The sequence below is a fragment of the Gossypium hirsutum genome, chromosome A03 (assembly GCF_007990345.1).
Source record: "Gossypium hirsutum isolate 1008001.06 chromosome A03, Gossypium_hirsutum_v2.1, whole genome shotgun sequence".
NCBI classification, from domain to species: Eukaryota; Viridiplantae; Streptophyta; class Magnoliopsida; order Malvales; family Malvaceae; genus Gossypium; species Gossypium hirsutum.
In genome coordinates, this window is record NC_053426.1 from 49,830,552 (window position 1) to 49,848,363 (window position 17,812).

The 17,812-nt window shown below is 32.2% G+C and overlaps 1 protein-coding gene across 1 annotated transcript; it reads left to right on the forward strand.

Annotated features, from left to right (window-relative positions):
- The first annotated feature begins 9,147 nt into the window (after window positions 1-9,147).
- LOC107952400 (uncharacterized) lies at window positions 9,148-11,852 on the forward strand. Its single transcript, XM_016887661.2, has 2 exons — window positions 9,148-9,315; window positions 11,207-11,852. Exons 1-2 carry the CDS (start codon window positions 9,148-9,150, stop codon window positions 11,750-11,752), a joined length of 714 nt encoding a protein of 237 aa, XP_016743150.2. The 3' UTR covers window positions 11,753-11,852.
- The last annotated feature ends 5,960 nt before the right edge of the window (window positions 11,853-17,812 follow it).

The window sequence follows — 17,812 nt, forward strand, 5'->3', positions numbered from 1 at the left end:
TTTTTCTATGATTAATGAAATGAATTAAAGTGTCTAAATTTTTTTATTTTTTTGAAATAAAAACTCCGGTAATACTCCGTAACCTTATTCTGGCGACGGATATGGGTTAGGGGTGTTACATCTAAAGATTGTTTGAGGTGTGCAGTATCCGTACTGAAAGATGAGGCGTTTTTATGGTGGGATACTTTGAGCATGATGACATTGAATGATTATGTTAATTGAGACTTCTTTCAGGATGAATTCAAGAAGAAGTATGTTAGCCAACTGTTCATTGATAGGGAAAAGAAAGAATTTCTTAAGTTAAAACAAGGAAATCAGATGGTAGTTGAGTATGTACGTGAATTTGTGCAGTTAAGCAAGTATGCTCGTAAGATCATATCAAATGAGGAGGAAATGTGTATTAGATTTGAAGATGGGTTGAATGATGATATCCGTATGGCTGTAGCAGCATTAAAGTTACTTTTTTTGTAGAACTTTTGAAGAGGGCTCAAAAAATTGAAGAAATTTGTAAAAGCAAATGACAGTCAGATTCAAAATTTCAAGACTATAACAAAAATGGGTCATCAAGCCTACTCAAATGTCTCCCTCGAAGAAATTTAGAAATGACACAAGTCAATCAGCTGCCCCTTCAGAATTCACTGGTAGAGAGAAACCGAGGTAAAGCAATTTTTAGTTTGTTAATTCTCCAACAGCTAGTGTTGGGAGTGTTAGAAATGTTGAATGAACTGTTCCTATTTGTGATGAATGCAATAAAAGGCATTTTGGTGAGTGTCGATCAAAGTCGGGAGCCTGTTTCCATTGTGGGTCTACTAATCATTTTCTTCGTAATTGTCCGTAAAAGCTAAATGATTTTGGTAATCAATCAAACAAACCTAAAGCAACTTCTCAGAGAGGTAGACGATCTGGAAACGCTAGAAATGCTACTCCCAGTCGAGGAAAGAATGGCGAGGTAAATGAATGGTCTGAAACAAAAACACCAGCTAGGGCCTATTAATCCGAGCTCGAGAAAAAGCTACTGCTCCAGATGTTATTGGTAATACTTTTTCTCTCTTTGATATTAATATATATGTATTGATTGATCTTGGATCAACACATTCGTATATATGTACTATATTAGTAGACAAAAAGTTTACTCGTTGAGTTCACTGAATATACTGTCGAAGTTACAAATCCCCTGGGTCAGTGTGTTCCAGTTAATTAGTTATGTAGATCATGCCCACTGTAATTTAGGGGTTATGATTTCCTCACTAGTTTGATGTTGTTGTGATTTGATGAGTTTGATGTGATTCTGGGCTTAGACTGGTTGATTTTGTATGATGTTATTTTGAATTGTTGAAGAAAACATATTGTGTTACAATGTTAGGATGGTAAACAAATCCGAATTGAGTTAGATAGATTGGATGGTACATTTAATATAATCTCAGCTATGTCAGCACAAAATTATGTTAAAAAGGGCTGTGAAGCATATCTCGCTTATATAGTTGATTTCAAGGTTTCAAAATTGAAATTAGAATCGATTCCGATTGTGTACGAGTTCTCAGATGTGTTTCTAAAGGAATTACAAGGGTTTCCTCTGACCTAAGAGGTTGAGTTTGCTATTGAGTTGGTAACGGGAACATCCCCGATATCAATTGCTCCATATAGAAAGTTATCCATAAAATTGAAAGAACTGAAAGCACAGTTGCAATAGTTGACAGATAGGGGCTTTGCTCAGCCCAGTTTTTCTCCTTAGGGTGCTCCCGTGTTATTTTTAAAGAAAAAGGACAGATTTATACGATTGTGTATCGATTATCAACAACTCAACAAAGTTACGATCAAGAATAAGTATCCATTTCCATGTATTGATAATCTGTTTGACCAGTTGAAAGGTGCAACGGTATTCTCAAAGATCAATTTTCGTTCCAGTTATTATCAGTTACGGGTTAAAGATTTAGATGTGTCGAAAACCGCATTCAGAACCAGGTACTAACATTATGAGTTTCTTGTGATGCCACTGGTTTGACTAATGCACCTGCTGTATAGATGGATTTAATGAACAGAATATTCAGACCATACTTAGACAAATTTGTTGTTGTGTTTATTGATGATATTCTGATTTATTCACGAGATGTGACTGAGCATGCCCAGAATTTGAGAATTGTTTTGCAAAATTTATGCAAAAAACAACTATTCGCTATGTTTAGAAAATGTGAGTTCTGGCTTCGAGAATTCGAGTTTTTGGGATATGTGGTATCGGTCGATGGCATTAGAGTTGATTTAAGCAAAATTTTTACGGTGGTAGACTGGAAGCCTCTGAGAAATGTATCTAAAGTCAGAAGTTTTCTGGGTTTAGCAAGATATTGTAGAAGATTTGTCAAGGGGTTCCCGATGATTGCTACGCCGTTGACAATATTGTTACAAAAAGATGTTAAATTTGAATGGTCCGAGAAATGTCAGCAAAGTTTTAATTAGTTGAAAGCTTTGTTAACTGAGGCACTTGTGTTGGTTCAGCCAGAGTCCAGTAAAGAATTTTTTATTTACAGTGATGCTTCATTAAATGGTTTGGGCAGTGTTTTGATTCAAGAAGGAAAAGTGATAGCGTATGCTTTTAGACAGTTGAAACCACATGAAAAGAATTATCTTATTCACGATTTAGAGCTTGCAACTATTGTGCTTGCTTTGAAGATTTGATGACACCATTTATATGGAGAAAAATGTCATATCTTTACGGATTATAAAAGCCTGAAGTATTTGGTGTCACAAAAAGATTTGAATTTGAGACAGTGCAAATGGCTTAAGCTATTGAAAGATTGCAATTTGATCATTGGTATAATTCAGGGAAGGCTAATGTTGTTGCTGATGCATCGAGTAGGAAATCTCTATTTGTTTTACAGGCGTTGAACACACGATTAACGTTGATTGATGATGGTTTGATTTTAGCTAAATTAAAAGCTAGGCCGACGTTTCTGTAATAGATTTCCAAAGCTCAGAAATGTGATGACGTTTCTGAAATAGATTGAGACAACAATTCATTCAGATTTTCATGTCGGTGTTGATGATAGTTTGTACTTTGAAGACAAAATTTGTGTTCCGAGAAAGTCTGATCTTGCTCACAAAATTTTACAAGAAGCTCAAGTAACTTGTTAATCCATCCTTGTAGTAATAAAATGTACAGTGATTTGAAATAGATGTACTAGTGGCAAGTATGAGACGAGAGATTTCTAAGTTTGTATCAAAATGTTTGGTTTGTCAGCAAGTTAAAAGCTAAGCATCAGGTACCTTTAAGTTTACTACAATAGTGATGATTCTAGAGTGGAAATAGAAGCATGTCATGATGGATTTCATATAGGGATTGCCTCTATCACTGAGAAAGAAAGATGCTGTGTGGGTCATCGTTGATCATTTGACGAAGTCTGTGCATTTCATTTCAGTGCGTACGGATTTTCACTCAAGAGATTGGTAGAGTTGTATGTTGCTGAGTTTGTTAGATTACACAGTATGCTAGTTTCTATTCTTTTAGACAGAGATCCGCGGTTTATGTCTCGATTTTGGAGCAAGTTACATGAAGCTCTAGGTACTAGATTGCATTTTAGTACAGCATTTCATCCTCAGACTGATGGCCAGTTTGAGCGAGTAATTTAGATACTCAAAGATATGCTACGAGGTTGTATTTTGGAGTTCGAAGGCAACTGGGAGAGATTTTTGTCATTGATTGAATTTGTATACAACAACAGTTATTAAGCGAGCATTAAAATGGCACCATACGAAGCTTTGTATGGTTGAAAGTGTTGAAGTTCGTTATACTAGACTGAGCTTAGTGAGAAAAAGTTATTCGGTGTTGATTTGATATGGGAAATCGAAGAAAAGGTTAAAGTGATACGTGGCAGTTTGAAAGCAGTTTCGGATTGTTAGAAGTCTTACGCGAATATGAAAAGAAAAGACATTGAGTTTCAAGTTGGTGACAAAGTGTTTTTGAAAGTGTCACCTTGGAAGAAAGTCCTCTGATTTGGTCAGAAAGGAAATCTTATTCCACGGTGTATTGGGCCGTATGAGATCATTGAAAGAATTGGGCCAGTATCTTATAGATTGGCTTTACCGTCAGAGTTAGAAAATATTCACAATGTTTAGAAAATATTCACAATGTATTCCATAAATCTAGGTTGCGACGGTATCGATCAGGTCCTTCACACATAATTTCACCTCTTGATGTTGAAATTCAGCCAGACATTACATATAGTGAAGAACCGATCAGAATTCTAGCTCGGGAGGTTAAAGAATTGAGAAATAAAAGCATAGCTTTAGTAAAAGTTCTCTGGCAGCGTCACAGTATAGAAGAGGCTACTTGGGAACTGGAAAAAACTATGACAGTGCAGTACCCAACCTCTTTTCTGGTAAGATTTTCAGGGACGAAAATTCTTTTAGGGAGAGAGTTGTAACAACCCGTTTTTAGTGAAATCAAAATACTGGTTTCGAGACCACAAATCTGATGAGTAAATTATTATTTTATTATTATTTTAATGTCTATGGAATGTTAATAAGGTCGTATAAAAATTTTGTTAAGAAATTTTGATGTTTGCATGTTTAATTATGTAAAAAGGACTAAATTGTAAAAAGTACAAAAGTAAGGTTCTATTAGTTAAAGGGGTCTAATAGCTATGAAATTCTAAAGTGGGAGGACTTATATAGTAATTAGTCCATTTGAGTGGTTAGTGGATATTCATTGATTGGTTTTGTTGAAATTATTAAAGTTTTTAAAGGTTAGTTTGGTAATTAGGTAAATAAATGTTAAATTTAATAAAACCAAAAATTCATTCATCTTTCTCAAGCTATCTTCCATCAAAATTAAAAGAGAAAAACCATGGAAGTTTGCTAGGGTATTCGGTCAACTAATTTTTCTTGCATGGTATGTGTTTCAATTTTGTTTTTAATTATTTTTATGTTTTTGGGATCGTTGTAGCTTAATCTAGCTAGCCCAGAGATCAATTTATAAAATTGTTAAAGATTTAGGGTAGTGCCATGAATTCTTTTGTATGATTCTTAATATTTAATGGTAGATTATGAGTCTTTGTTGATAAATAAACAAGTTTTGTAAAGTGATTTTTGGTGAAAATGACATTTAGGGACTTATTTATAAATTTACTAAAAGTTTTAGTTAAATTTATGAAATGATGGTTTGTATGGATTGATATAGGTCCCTAGTGAATTCGGCTAGCATGAGATGGGGATTAAAATGCTTAGATTTCAAACTTTGAACTTTAGACTAAATTGTAAAAAGTTAAAAATGTTAAGGGCAAAATTATAATTTTGGAAAAATATGAAATATGGACTGAATTGAATAATAGATGTATTAAATGGATTAAATTTGTATATTTAGATCAAGATAGACCACAAATGGACTTAGATCGGGGAAAAGCTAAAGCCTCGGATTAATCGACTTTGTTCTTACGCTCAAATCGTCGAGGTAGGTTCGTAGTGTTTTAATACGAAATGAATTTCTATTTGTGTACTTGTACTATGATGCTTTAATTATTATGTTTTTAGAGGAATAATGATGAATTGCACATACGTGCCCCTATTTGTACTTCGGTACCCCTGAATTGCACATACTTGCCCTTGTTTAGACTTTAGTAATTCTGAATCAAATAACATGTGAATCTTATTCAATTTATTGTTAGATTAAATGATATGCTATGTTCTTACTAGGCTTTGTAAGCTTATTCGTTCTTGTGGATTATTTTGTAGATTGTTGTTGCTGACACTTTGGACGGATTAAACCTTCAGCTCCCACTATCCATCAACTTTGGTAGTTTTTGTATCTCCTAGGGTAGTGGCATGTATAAACTTATGTAGTTGAATTTGATGTTGGAATGTGTTTAGGATGTTATAAAATGGTGTTTAATGAATGTGTACATAATAACCAAATGTATTTGTGTTTTGATGTCATGTATGTATAATAAGTTATTTTGGCATGTATAAGTTGTTTTGATACCATTTGATGTTGGTTAGTTTGTGTCATTTTGGTACTTATGATGCATGAAAGATATGGCTCAAATGGTAAGTTATGTTGAAGTGTTAATGTTCATATTTGAGGTATGTTTTGGTAAAAGTTGAGTTATGTTTGATAATAGAAATGTAATCAACATATACATGTTTTTGTAAGTTTGCATGTTTGAAATTGAAGTTCCTTGCATGGCATATTGGTTGAATGGTTTTGGACTTTTGAATTAGTCATTTCATGTTGGTTTTGGTCATGTTTTGATGCTTTGACTAGGTGTGTTAAAGGCTTTTAGAGGGTTGCTTGAATTGGTGATGGAATGGCTTGTTTTTAGGCAAATTCATGTCCATACAGTTTGAGACACAGGCGTGTGACTCAACCATTACCACACATAGCCAGGCGACACGATTGTGTGTCCCCTGTAGGTTTTAATGCATGCAAGTCAGGCTGTTACATGGCTTAACACATGGCCTGGCACACGGGCTTGTGTGTCTAATTTGAGAGTTACACGGCTTGGCGCACAGACATGTGGCTTAGCCGTGTGACCTAACTCTGAAAGTTATACGGGCAAGGACACAGGGTGAGACACAGCCGTGTGTCCCAATTTTGATTGTTACACGTCCTGAGGCACAAGCCGGGACACGACTATGTGTCCCTATTTCAATTATTACACGTCCTGAGGCACGGGCGTGTGTCTGAGCCGTGTAGGTCACAAGGCCATGTGACCCATGCAGTCCAATTTTGCTAACTTTTTCTTGTACTTTATGATTGTTTCCAATTTGGTCTCGAATTGTTTTTAAGGTATTTCTAGGGCCTCGATCAAGGGATGTTATGTATGTGATTGAATGTAATTAGATTATGTATGAAATGAGGTATGAAATGAATGTTTTATTGCTTCGTTTGTTAGGTAATGCTCCGTAATCCTATTTCAGCAACAGATACAGGTTAGAGGGGTTAAAACTATAAATTATTCTAATAGTGGTACATCAACAATAAATATATGTATGTCAGCTTAGCTGCATATCTCAATTCAAGTGGCTTAAATCTATTACCGTGGTGTGTAGGGTGGATGGGTTTACCATAGCTCTCTTGGTGTGTAGGGTGGATGGGCCTATCATAGGCCAATTGTGGTGTGCAGGGTGGTTGTAGTGGTGTTTGGTTGGTTGGGTGGGATTTTGATTCATTGCATTCATTACACATTTGAGTATATGTTGGAATAATATAATTGTGTTCTGTTTGTTAATGGAAAAAAGTTCGTATATTGGATTATCGGTTTGTGATTTTCGTATGTTTTCTGTATATATTTTTGAAATATTTGTTGCTTATTCCGTCTTTTGCCATTTGCTTATGTTTCAGACTCATATTGTGTTCATGTAGCTCATCCTTTTAGTTTTTCCCCTTTCAGGTAATTCTTGTGTTTTGAAGTTGGGCTCGACAATGGAAAGTCTCGGAGTTTAAATAATTTTGTTTGGTTTGGTTTAATAATTTCTTTTTCTAAAATTTCAGTCTAATAATTTTATTTGGTTGTAAGGAAGATGAGTTTTGTTTTTGGACTTTTGTTGAGTTTTGGGTTTGCGCATTTTTTTTTGTTTTTCTAAATTAGATTTGAACTTCATGCATGGGTTGAAAATAACTGTTTTTGCTTTTGAGTCTAAGTTACTCGAAGAGTTTTGAGCTGGAGCTAAATTATAGTTTTTCTATTGCTATAAATGTTTGCAAATCGATTTGGAAGATAATGTGGTTAATCCTAATTTTTACAATAACAAGAACACTGTTTGCAAAGCACAAATCAGGTTTCATTGGACTTTCGTTTGTCATAAAAAGAAAATGATTTTTGAAAAGGGATTTTTATTATTTCACCAAAATTTTGTTTTGGGCTATTTTGCTAGCCAATGTGGCCTTCGGAATCTGGCCAAACTTTTGGGTTGGGTTTTGGGGTGTTACATTATCTGCGAGAATATATGAATTACAGCAAAATGATTCAGACTTGTTAGTGAAACTGAAACTGGTTGATAGTGGACAGATGATCGATTTTAGTTTCAATGTTGGTGTTTGCTTGTATTTTCGTAATGTTTGTATATACCTGATGATTCAGAGTTGAAACAAGACATTTTGAACGAAGCTCACAACAATGTTTACTTAATTCATCTAGGAAGCAATAAAATGTATAATGATTTGAAATAACTTTACTAGTGGTCGGGAATGAAACATGAGATATCAAAATTTATATCTGAATGTTTGATATGTCAACAAGTGAAGGCCAAACATAAAGTTCCATTAGGTTAGCTACAACTTGTGATGATTCTCGAGTGGAAATGAGAGCTTGTTAAGATGGATTTCGTTTTGGAATTACCTTTGACTCAGAAAAAGAAAGATTTGATCTGGGTAATTATAGACAAATTAACGAAAATTGTACACTTTATACCTGTCAAGACTGATTATTCGCTCGAGAAGCTAACTAAACTGTATGTCTCAGAGATTGTTAGATTGCATGGTGTGCCATTATCTATTATTTTCGATCATGATCCGAGGTTTACCTCCAGGTTTTAGGATAAATTAAACTAGACTTTGGGTACCAAACTGAATTTAAGTACTACTTACCATCTGCAGACAGACGATCAGTCAGAACAAGTGATTTAGATTCTGGAAGATATGTTTTGGTGTTGTGTAATTGAATTTGTAGATAGCTAGGAGAAATATTTGCCGTTGGCCAAAATTGCCTATAATAATAGCTATCACTCGAGTATAAAAATGACACCGTACGGGACTTTATACAGACACAAAAGTTGAATGAAAAAAAGTCCGTTGGGATTGATTTTGGTTCAAGAAATAAAGGACAAAGTTAGGCTTATTAGGGATAATTTAAAAACTACCTTTGATCGTCAGAAATCATATGCCTAAATTTGATATTCTTAAATGTTAAGATAATCCTAAAAAAAATAACTTTTCCATAAATATATAATAATACAACATCAATATAAAAAGAAAAAACATTACTCAATTGATCCGAAATTAAATTTTTTTACTCAAAATCCTATTCATAAAATCAAAACTATTTTTTAACTGGTTTTTACGTGCCCAAAAATCTTTATAAAAGGGAGGGAGTTAGGTGCCATTGTCTCAAAATAGAAAGTCATCCTAAGAACTAACTTAAAGAGGGACAGAAGAGAGAGATGGAGTGGAGATCATGCTATTTGGACATGGTTTTAGTGCCGCTAAGCTTAGCAATGAGCTTAGCTTATCATTGCTGGCTATGGCATAAGGTTCGGTCTCAGTCGCTCACAACCATCATCGGAACCAATGCCAGTGGTCGACGCTACTGGGTCGTTGCCAACATGAAGGTTCTCTCTCTTTATTTCTTTTTACATATATGTTTACTTAACATCTTTTTATTACATCACACATTTATACCGTTTCATTAATAAATCACATAATCCAAATATTGACCAAACGAATCAAAAATAAATTTTTGTCGTGGTGTTTTGTTTTATTTCAACTTGATTTTTATTGAAATCAATACGGTTAAATATATTTAAAATTTTAATTCAGAAATTAATATCTATTTTTTATTCTTTATTTAAATTTAATTTTTTTATAATATAGAATAAATTTTAAATTATAACTAAAAATGTTTCAAATATCATATATATTATTTTTAGTTTTGAACATATCAAAATTAGGAGAATTCGATTGATGCTTTTATGAAAATAATAATCGTAATTTTTCCAAATTCGATATGAACCACATCATTATCACCCCATCATCCAATATGGTTGGTATCTCTAATCTGTGTGCTGAAAGGATCATTAATTATATTAGCAGAGTGAACATATATTTTTTTTAAAATAAATAAATTTTGTCTAACTAAAATGGGCAAATAATAAAGCTTGTGTTTTTCCAATACTTTCTTTGATGAGGAAAATTGAAATGTTGTTTATTATTTTTAAAACACAATTAGGTAATTTCTTATAAAACTATATTATACAAAATATTAGAATTCATAATTATAATAGTTTAGAGAATTTGCAATTTGTACCATTTAATTTGAATAACAATAGACTAGTAAATATTCAAATAACATTGTAAATTTTATAAATTTCATGCTTTTTCCTAATAATATACTATATAATTTATAGTAGAGTTGGTTGTTAATTTTTTTTTCATCTACTAAATGAATTTACAAAGCGAAAAAAAATTAATTATTAACTCATTCTAGTGAATATATTAAGAAACAAAAAGAATATTATATAAATTATATTTCATTCCTTCATCTTTGTTTCGCAAATAGAAAAAAACTTGTGCACACATGGAAAGAATATTAATATCCTCTTTTTGTTCTTATTTGAAAAAAAAAATCCATTCAATTTCTATTATGTAATAAATAATTAGTTTTTATTATTTAAATGAAAGTGAAATGTGCTTTCGTAACCCACATTGTTTTATATGATCTTGAAAGTGGACGTAGTATAAATATTTTATACAATTCTCTCTCATTGGAAATCACCCTATAATTAAAATATATTATCTGACATTAATATTTATTATAAATATTTTTAGTTTTTACTATTTCGCATCCTATTTTGTCATTTTATTTTAAAAGGTTAATATGATTACAATTGTAAAAATAATTATATAATTTTTTTGAACCTGTTAAAAAACAAGGAATAAAATTTAGCCCAACCTTAAATTCTTTTTCTTTTTAATTATTTTGATTTCTTTTATATTTTTAGTATATATATTCTAATAGTTTTTGTATTTATATTTTGCTCAAATCTTTTTCATTTTGTCAAAATCGTATCTAAGATATTTATATTTAGAGTGTAGTATATTAATAGTGTTATATAAATTTTAAATATATTATATTTTCAAATTACTTTTCATATTTTATGTTTTTATTTGGAAAATGGAATACACATGCGATGATTGCTAGAGAGATACACAATTGCTAGAAACACCCAGGTGAGGTAAGAGCTGAGAGGTTGCGGTCCAACTACTAATCCAACAATATATAAAAAGCCAACTTTTGCTTTGCACGTCACTCAAATAAAAAGGCTTTCATAGTTTTTTCTCCTTCCAGTTTATTACTTCATTGATAAATCAATTTCGATTTATTTTCTTTTTTTCCTAGAAATATATATAATTTCATTCTTTTTTTTTCTAATTATTAGTTAGAATATACATAATTTCATGCAATTGATTTAATTGAATAAGTATGATGCATGTGGCTTGCAGGACAACGAGAAAAAGAATATCCTAGCAGTCCAAACGCTACGAAACACCATAATGGGATCAACCCTAATGGCCACAACCTCCATCCTTCTTTGCGCCGGTCTAGCTGCCGTAATCAGCAGCACATACAGCGTCAAACGACCGCTCAACGATTCCATCTTCGGAGCTCATGGCGAGTTCATGGTGTCTCTCAAATACGTCACCATCTTATCCTTCTTTCTCTTCTCTTTCTTTCGTTACTCTTTGTCGATCCGATTTATTAACCAAGTTAATGTCCTTATCAACTCTCCCCAAGACCCGGCTTCTGTCATCACTCCCATGTACGTATCGGAGTTGCTCGAGAAAGCGTTCATCTTGAACACTGTCGGCAACCGGCTTTTCTACACCGCACTTCCGCTACTACTTTGGATCTTCGGGCCCTTGCTTGTTTTCCTTTGCTTTTTTACTTTGATCCCTGTGCTTTACAATCTTGATCTTGTATTAGGGTTTAAAAAGCAAGGGAAAACTGAATCTCAAATCAATGGATGTGGGGATCGTGAATCAGTGTAATATTGTATAATTTGTTGTAATCTTTCTTACATAATGTTAAATTAGTAATGTAGAATTAACAGACCAACTTCGATTTTATATATGAATCCGATTGCGGCTATTTATTTGGTGTCAAGTTTCTACCCGACAACATCTGAGCTGCTATTTAGGAAGCTGATCATCAACAACTCAGTAGCTCATGCATATAGAAGATTGAGAATTACGGATACAGACATATAATTAGAGCTGATCATGGGCTGGGCGGCCCGGCCCGGCCCGAAGGCCCGCTCTAAAAATGGGAGGGTTTGGGTAAAAATATAGGCCTGAAAAATGGGCTTGGGAAAAAAAAGAGGCCCGTTTAGAAAACGGGCCGGGCTTCGGGTAAGAGTTTTTTGGCCCGAGCCCGGCCCGGCCCGGCCCGAATTATATATTAATATATATTTTTTATTTTATTTTTAATTATTTTAAAATTTTAATATAACTATTTTTTATTATATTATTAATTTGTGTATTGTTTTAAGAATTGTTTTAGTATTATTTTTATTTGTTTTAATATTTGTTTTTATGTTTTTAAATATATTTGATTTATTATATTTTTAAATTTTTTTATTTAATGAAATAAAAAAATTAATATGGGCCAGGCTGGGCCCGAGCCTATTAGACGGGCCTAAAAATTTGTATGGGCCTGGCCCGAACCCGGCCCGGCCCGGCCCATGATCACCTTTACATATAATATAAGGACAAGATAACATGAAAAATTTTAAAATTTTAGAACATGAGTAGACAATAGGCACCAATAAACATATTATTTATTTAGGCTTTGTTTACCGATTATATTAAAAAGTATTATTCAACCCAAACCTTAGTTTTAAATTGAAAAAAAAATTGTAAACAATCAGTTTTTAAACTAAACCTTGATTTTAAATTGGGATTTTAACCCAAACTAAAATTTTTAGCTTTAAAAGAACTTTTCAATAAAGTTGCTTTTTGTTTGCCATTAAACCTTTCATTTTACAACACCATGCCTAAAGTTGACATTTTATCTTCTCAAAACTACTTTTTGACATCAATGATAAACAATATCAAAATTTTCGAAAGTAATTTTTAGAAGTCCCTTTTCCCAGCTTTTTTGAGAAACACTTTCCAACCTCAATGATAAACAAGACCTTAATAATGTACAGCAAAAAAAAAAAAATTAAGACTTATAAATTTAAACATTAATAGGCATAAAGCTTTAGAAATTTTAAAGTTTGCTTTTGAATATAAAAGCATTAACTTTACTACCAAATATTGGATGTAATGGTAAGATACATAACACTTTTAAAGAGAGAACTCAAGTTTGAATCTTGAAGAAGATTTTGTTGGGAGGGGCGACCACGAATCTAAAAGCAGAGATAACACTTGTAACATTCCAAAAATTCAGGTTAGTAGAATCGGGTAAGAAAATCGAGAGTTAGTGAACCAAAAACCGTAATTAGGTTAAATAATTAAATTAAATAGGAAATATCAAATAAAATGAAATATTAAAATAAATAGAATTAAAAATTAAGATTTAGAAATTAAAATTAGGAATTTGAGAAATAATTCGATTAAAATGGATTTTTAAAATGAGTTCAGATTTGAAAATAACTTAGAAAATAAATTTTAATTGAAAGTAATGACTTAAATGAAAAAAGGGAAGAAACTAGTAGAGGTTAAATGGACAATGACCCAATTTTTGAAAATTGGTTGCCTATTTAACAACCCCCACCGTTCCTTCCCTCTCATTTCTCCCTTCATTCAAAATTTTCCCAAACACCAATTTAAAGCTTTTCTCCTAAAATTGATTCATCCTTATTGATTTTCAAGCTTTCCAAACATGAATTCCTCTTTCAATTTCAAAGGAAAATTAAGTTTTTATCCTCAAATTCTCTATTGTTCTTCACACATCCTAACTCGAATTTGATATTAAACTTATCGTTTCCGTCAAATTGAGGTGAGATTTTGACTTTTTATGAATAAACTAATTATGTTGTTATTTCAATTAGAGTTATAATTGATTTGATCAAGATTTCAATAGATCATTAGGTAATTTAAGCCAATTGAATGTTTTCCCCTTTCAAATGATCACACAAGCTTTATTTTTTCGGAAAAATTAGATCCATGTAATTAGAAAAAATTGATGGCTTAGATCCGTAATTAGATGATATTAGGATGTATGGATTTGAAATTTAAGCTTAGCAATAAGATTTGAGGGGTTAAACATCTATTTCAGCAAAATTAGCTAAATTTTCAATATTGTGAATTTGAGGCTTTGACTTGTGATTTTGGGATGATTTAGTTGTGTTTGCTACTATTTGTAATGTCTTTGTATTGTGTTTGATATCTATGTTAAGTGCCAACTTGTTTGGAAGCCTTTACAAGCGAGGACAAAGGCAAGCCAAAACTTGTTTGAGCTTTGTCTTTGAGGCAAAGTTTGGTGAATGTGAGTGGCCTGGTGTGCTACGATTACTGCACAAATCAATGAGTTAAAGGGATACTTAGGTGATCTAAACACCTAGTCTAATTCCCAGGAGAAAGGGTTCCTACTTGATCTTGATATGTTACAAATAAAGCCTACATGAGTTATGGTATGTGTAAGTGAGTGATATGAATATATGTGTTGAATATGTCTCTGAACATGCCTTGAACAACTGGTTTTATGTACACACATCTGATATGAAAGTGTATTTTTATCAATGAGCAATGTGTTTGCACTTGAAATGCACTATGTGAAAATATAATAAGTGTTTGATCATGATAAGTACGATATGTGTAAGTGTGCATAAATAAAAATGTGAATGTGTGAAATGGATATATTGACCTTGTGAACTTTTGAAAATATTGGATATTGTTGGCATGCCATAAGATTTGAGTACTTATTTATATGCTTATTATTGGGACATGTTTGGAGCGATAAGGGAATGTAGAGTATTGCTTCATTCATTGGGATATGTTGGTGTGTTGGAGAGTTTTAGCTTAATATTACACTTACTTAGGGCATGTGGGATCTTTTGAGTCATGGTGTGTTGGAGATCTAAGTATCCAATGGAAGGTATTTGTATACATTTTCATATTCACAAGTTGCCAATTTATAAACATGATATGGCATTTGAAGATACTAAGTGAATAGTTGTTTAGCATGCTTGCTTTTAACTTTTGTTTTTGTGGTTTCTTATAGCTTATTGAGCACTCATTGAGCTTATTTAGCTCACACTCTTTTGTGTTTACTTTTGCAGAGAAATAACTTGAGTGATGTGGTGAAGTGAGCAAGTTTGTGATCTCAAGGCAAAGCATTTTGATTGTGCATGTGAGTTGGTTAATAAGGGATGGTAATGTGGGTTTATTTGGGGGACTAGACTTTACTTTTGTTTTGGTTTGTAAATGAGCTTTCAATGGACTATTTAAGGACTTTTATAATTGGTTTGTGGATGTTTTCATTTCTTCTATTGATGAATTATGTGACACCTTAAATCTGACTGGGATGGTCTAACCTGGATTTCGAATGTCACATTAGCCACCTAGGTGGCTCTCCATTTAAACCACCACAAAACACACCAATCGACCAATCACACCACACAATTAGTCGTGGAATAATTAATAAAAACCTAATATCATGCTTTTGTTCTGCTACTCTAATCAACAATCAACAACAAGACTAATTTACATTTTAATATTTAACAAACAATTACCTCGAAAACTTTAGTTAAACATACATGCATGCAGTAGGGTATTTTTTTAAAAAGGGCTATATTTGTAGGGACTTTGAAAACTGTTTAGTTCAAAAACGTATAATTAGATTTAAAACGTAATATATAGTAATATATTGAGAAAAACTCCATTTCAAAAAGTTTAACAATAGTATTGTAGGATTGGACGTATAAGTCTTATTTTGGAAAATGTAATAAAGCATATCGCACAACCTCATAACATTATTAATTAATTAGTTAACAGACATTTAATAGTTTATATGACTTGAAGAAATTCTGTGTTACATCTCATGCATACCAAGCCCATATTTATTTCCAAATCACACATAAAACACCTAAGGCTTACCTCGATGACTAGCGACTCTTCAACCTGCACTTACAAGTTAGTTGAATATTTATTCAAACCAATTATCAGACAATCATAATCCATCATTGAATCATCCATATAACGTAATAATAAAAGTTTTAAACCAAATAATTAAATAGTCCATAGTGTCCAATTACAACTCAACAATTATAACTAATTCTAATTATAAATCCCATAATTTGGTCTTGTATTGCCTTCCTCATTTGGGTTGGGAACACATCAACATACCCATGTATAGCCTTTTTATGGATCATTTGAATAGCTCACTTCCATACCTCCTTACATGCTATATCACTGTAATGTTATAAAAGAGAGGGTGGGCTTATTGAAGCTTAATGAGTGCTCAAACATACTACAAATAAACACATTAGTTATGTTAAAGGGTGACAAACTATAACAGTTCACATATTGTTATAGTCTACTCAAAATAGTAACTCACACGACACAATAGTTCTCACAAAATTAGTAGTGCACATATAATAAGTAATTTACATAAATTGGGCATAACACATAAATTATCAATTCGCACCAAATATCTGTTCATATGAAATAACAGTTTTTACCAAATGACAACTTATGTAAAATAATAGTTCGTATGAAATATCAGTTCATACAGAATAACAATTTATGCAAAATAACAGTCTATGCTCCATCATAACTCATATATCTCAAATAATGATAAATTGTCATTTTTGTGATTATGAAACATATAGAGGACTCTATCACTACATATAAGTGGACTCTATCACCACATAGTGGATAAATGAATCTCCTTATAACGCCTCACTTTTGGACTCAAAAAGCCCTACGCTGTCTCTGATATAATTGTAGCACGAATGTTCACACTCTCTGAATACACCACACTATCTACGGTGAATGGAGCTATACTCGACATTCCCTTATCTCTCCAATGCATCTCTAGGCCACAATGTCCATTGTAATAAAAAGGGTGAGTACTCACAATCCTATGGCATGCCAACTATATCCAATGGTTCTATATGGTCACAATGACAGCATATCTCTTTAATACATTCACAACATTCAGTATAATAGGGCTTGCAATTAAGCAGAACTCACAGATTATAACACAGTTTGCAATTCACAATTCACAATAGAGCATGGTTCGCAAATAATATAACTTTCATGCGACATATATTGCACACATAACACAATTCACATATCATTCATGACATTGCTCACATAAATCATTGTTCGCATTTTTTATTGAACATAGGGCACGCAATAGCGTAATTTACATACAATACAACTCAAAATCTCACAATACACAGTTTGACAAATTACTACAGTTCACCAAATTAACATAGTTCGCTATAATAATATAATTTGACAAGTTAACATTGTTCACAATATAACATAGTACACAAATATAATTGGCTTGCACTATAGTTGAGCTCGCACCTAGCATTTCACGATAATATAATTTTGCACTAATCAAACTCGCAATATCATAAAACTCACAATTCACTTACGGGTTCGTGCATGCATAAATGTGCATTATCAATAAAATCTACATATTATAGAAGTACACTTTATATTATTTATTTATTTTATATCCATTCACAAGCATTACAAAACCTTATACGAATATATATTACATATATATACATACCTATTGAGTGACCTTTGTCTCGTCAAATTTTAGCATACATTAAAAGTCCCATATACATTTATATATATTATATATATTATATATAATAAAATCCACACATATATATTATATATAGCAAAACCACATATATATATGTACTATGTATATAGAAGACCCACGTAGATATATTATACATATAACACCCATACACCGAAATATATATTATATATAACACCCTTGCATGCATATATATATTATAAACCCTGATCATTTATATTATATATAAATAACAAAACTTCTATACATATCTATTATATATACACATACCTTTTAGTACTTTAACTCACTTTTAATATTTAGCTCACACACAAACGCAA

Bases quoted from the DNA above. Each gene is read 5' to 3' on its own strand.
- LOC107952400 (XM_016887661.2), top strand. From the start codon at position 9,148: ATGGAGTGGAGATCATGCTATTTGGACATGGTTTTAGTGCCGCTAAGC. The intron at 9,316-11,206 runs GTTCTCTCTCTT...TGTGGCTTGCAG, and splicing joins GGGTCGTTGCCAACATGAAG to GACAACGAGAAAAAGAATAT.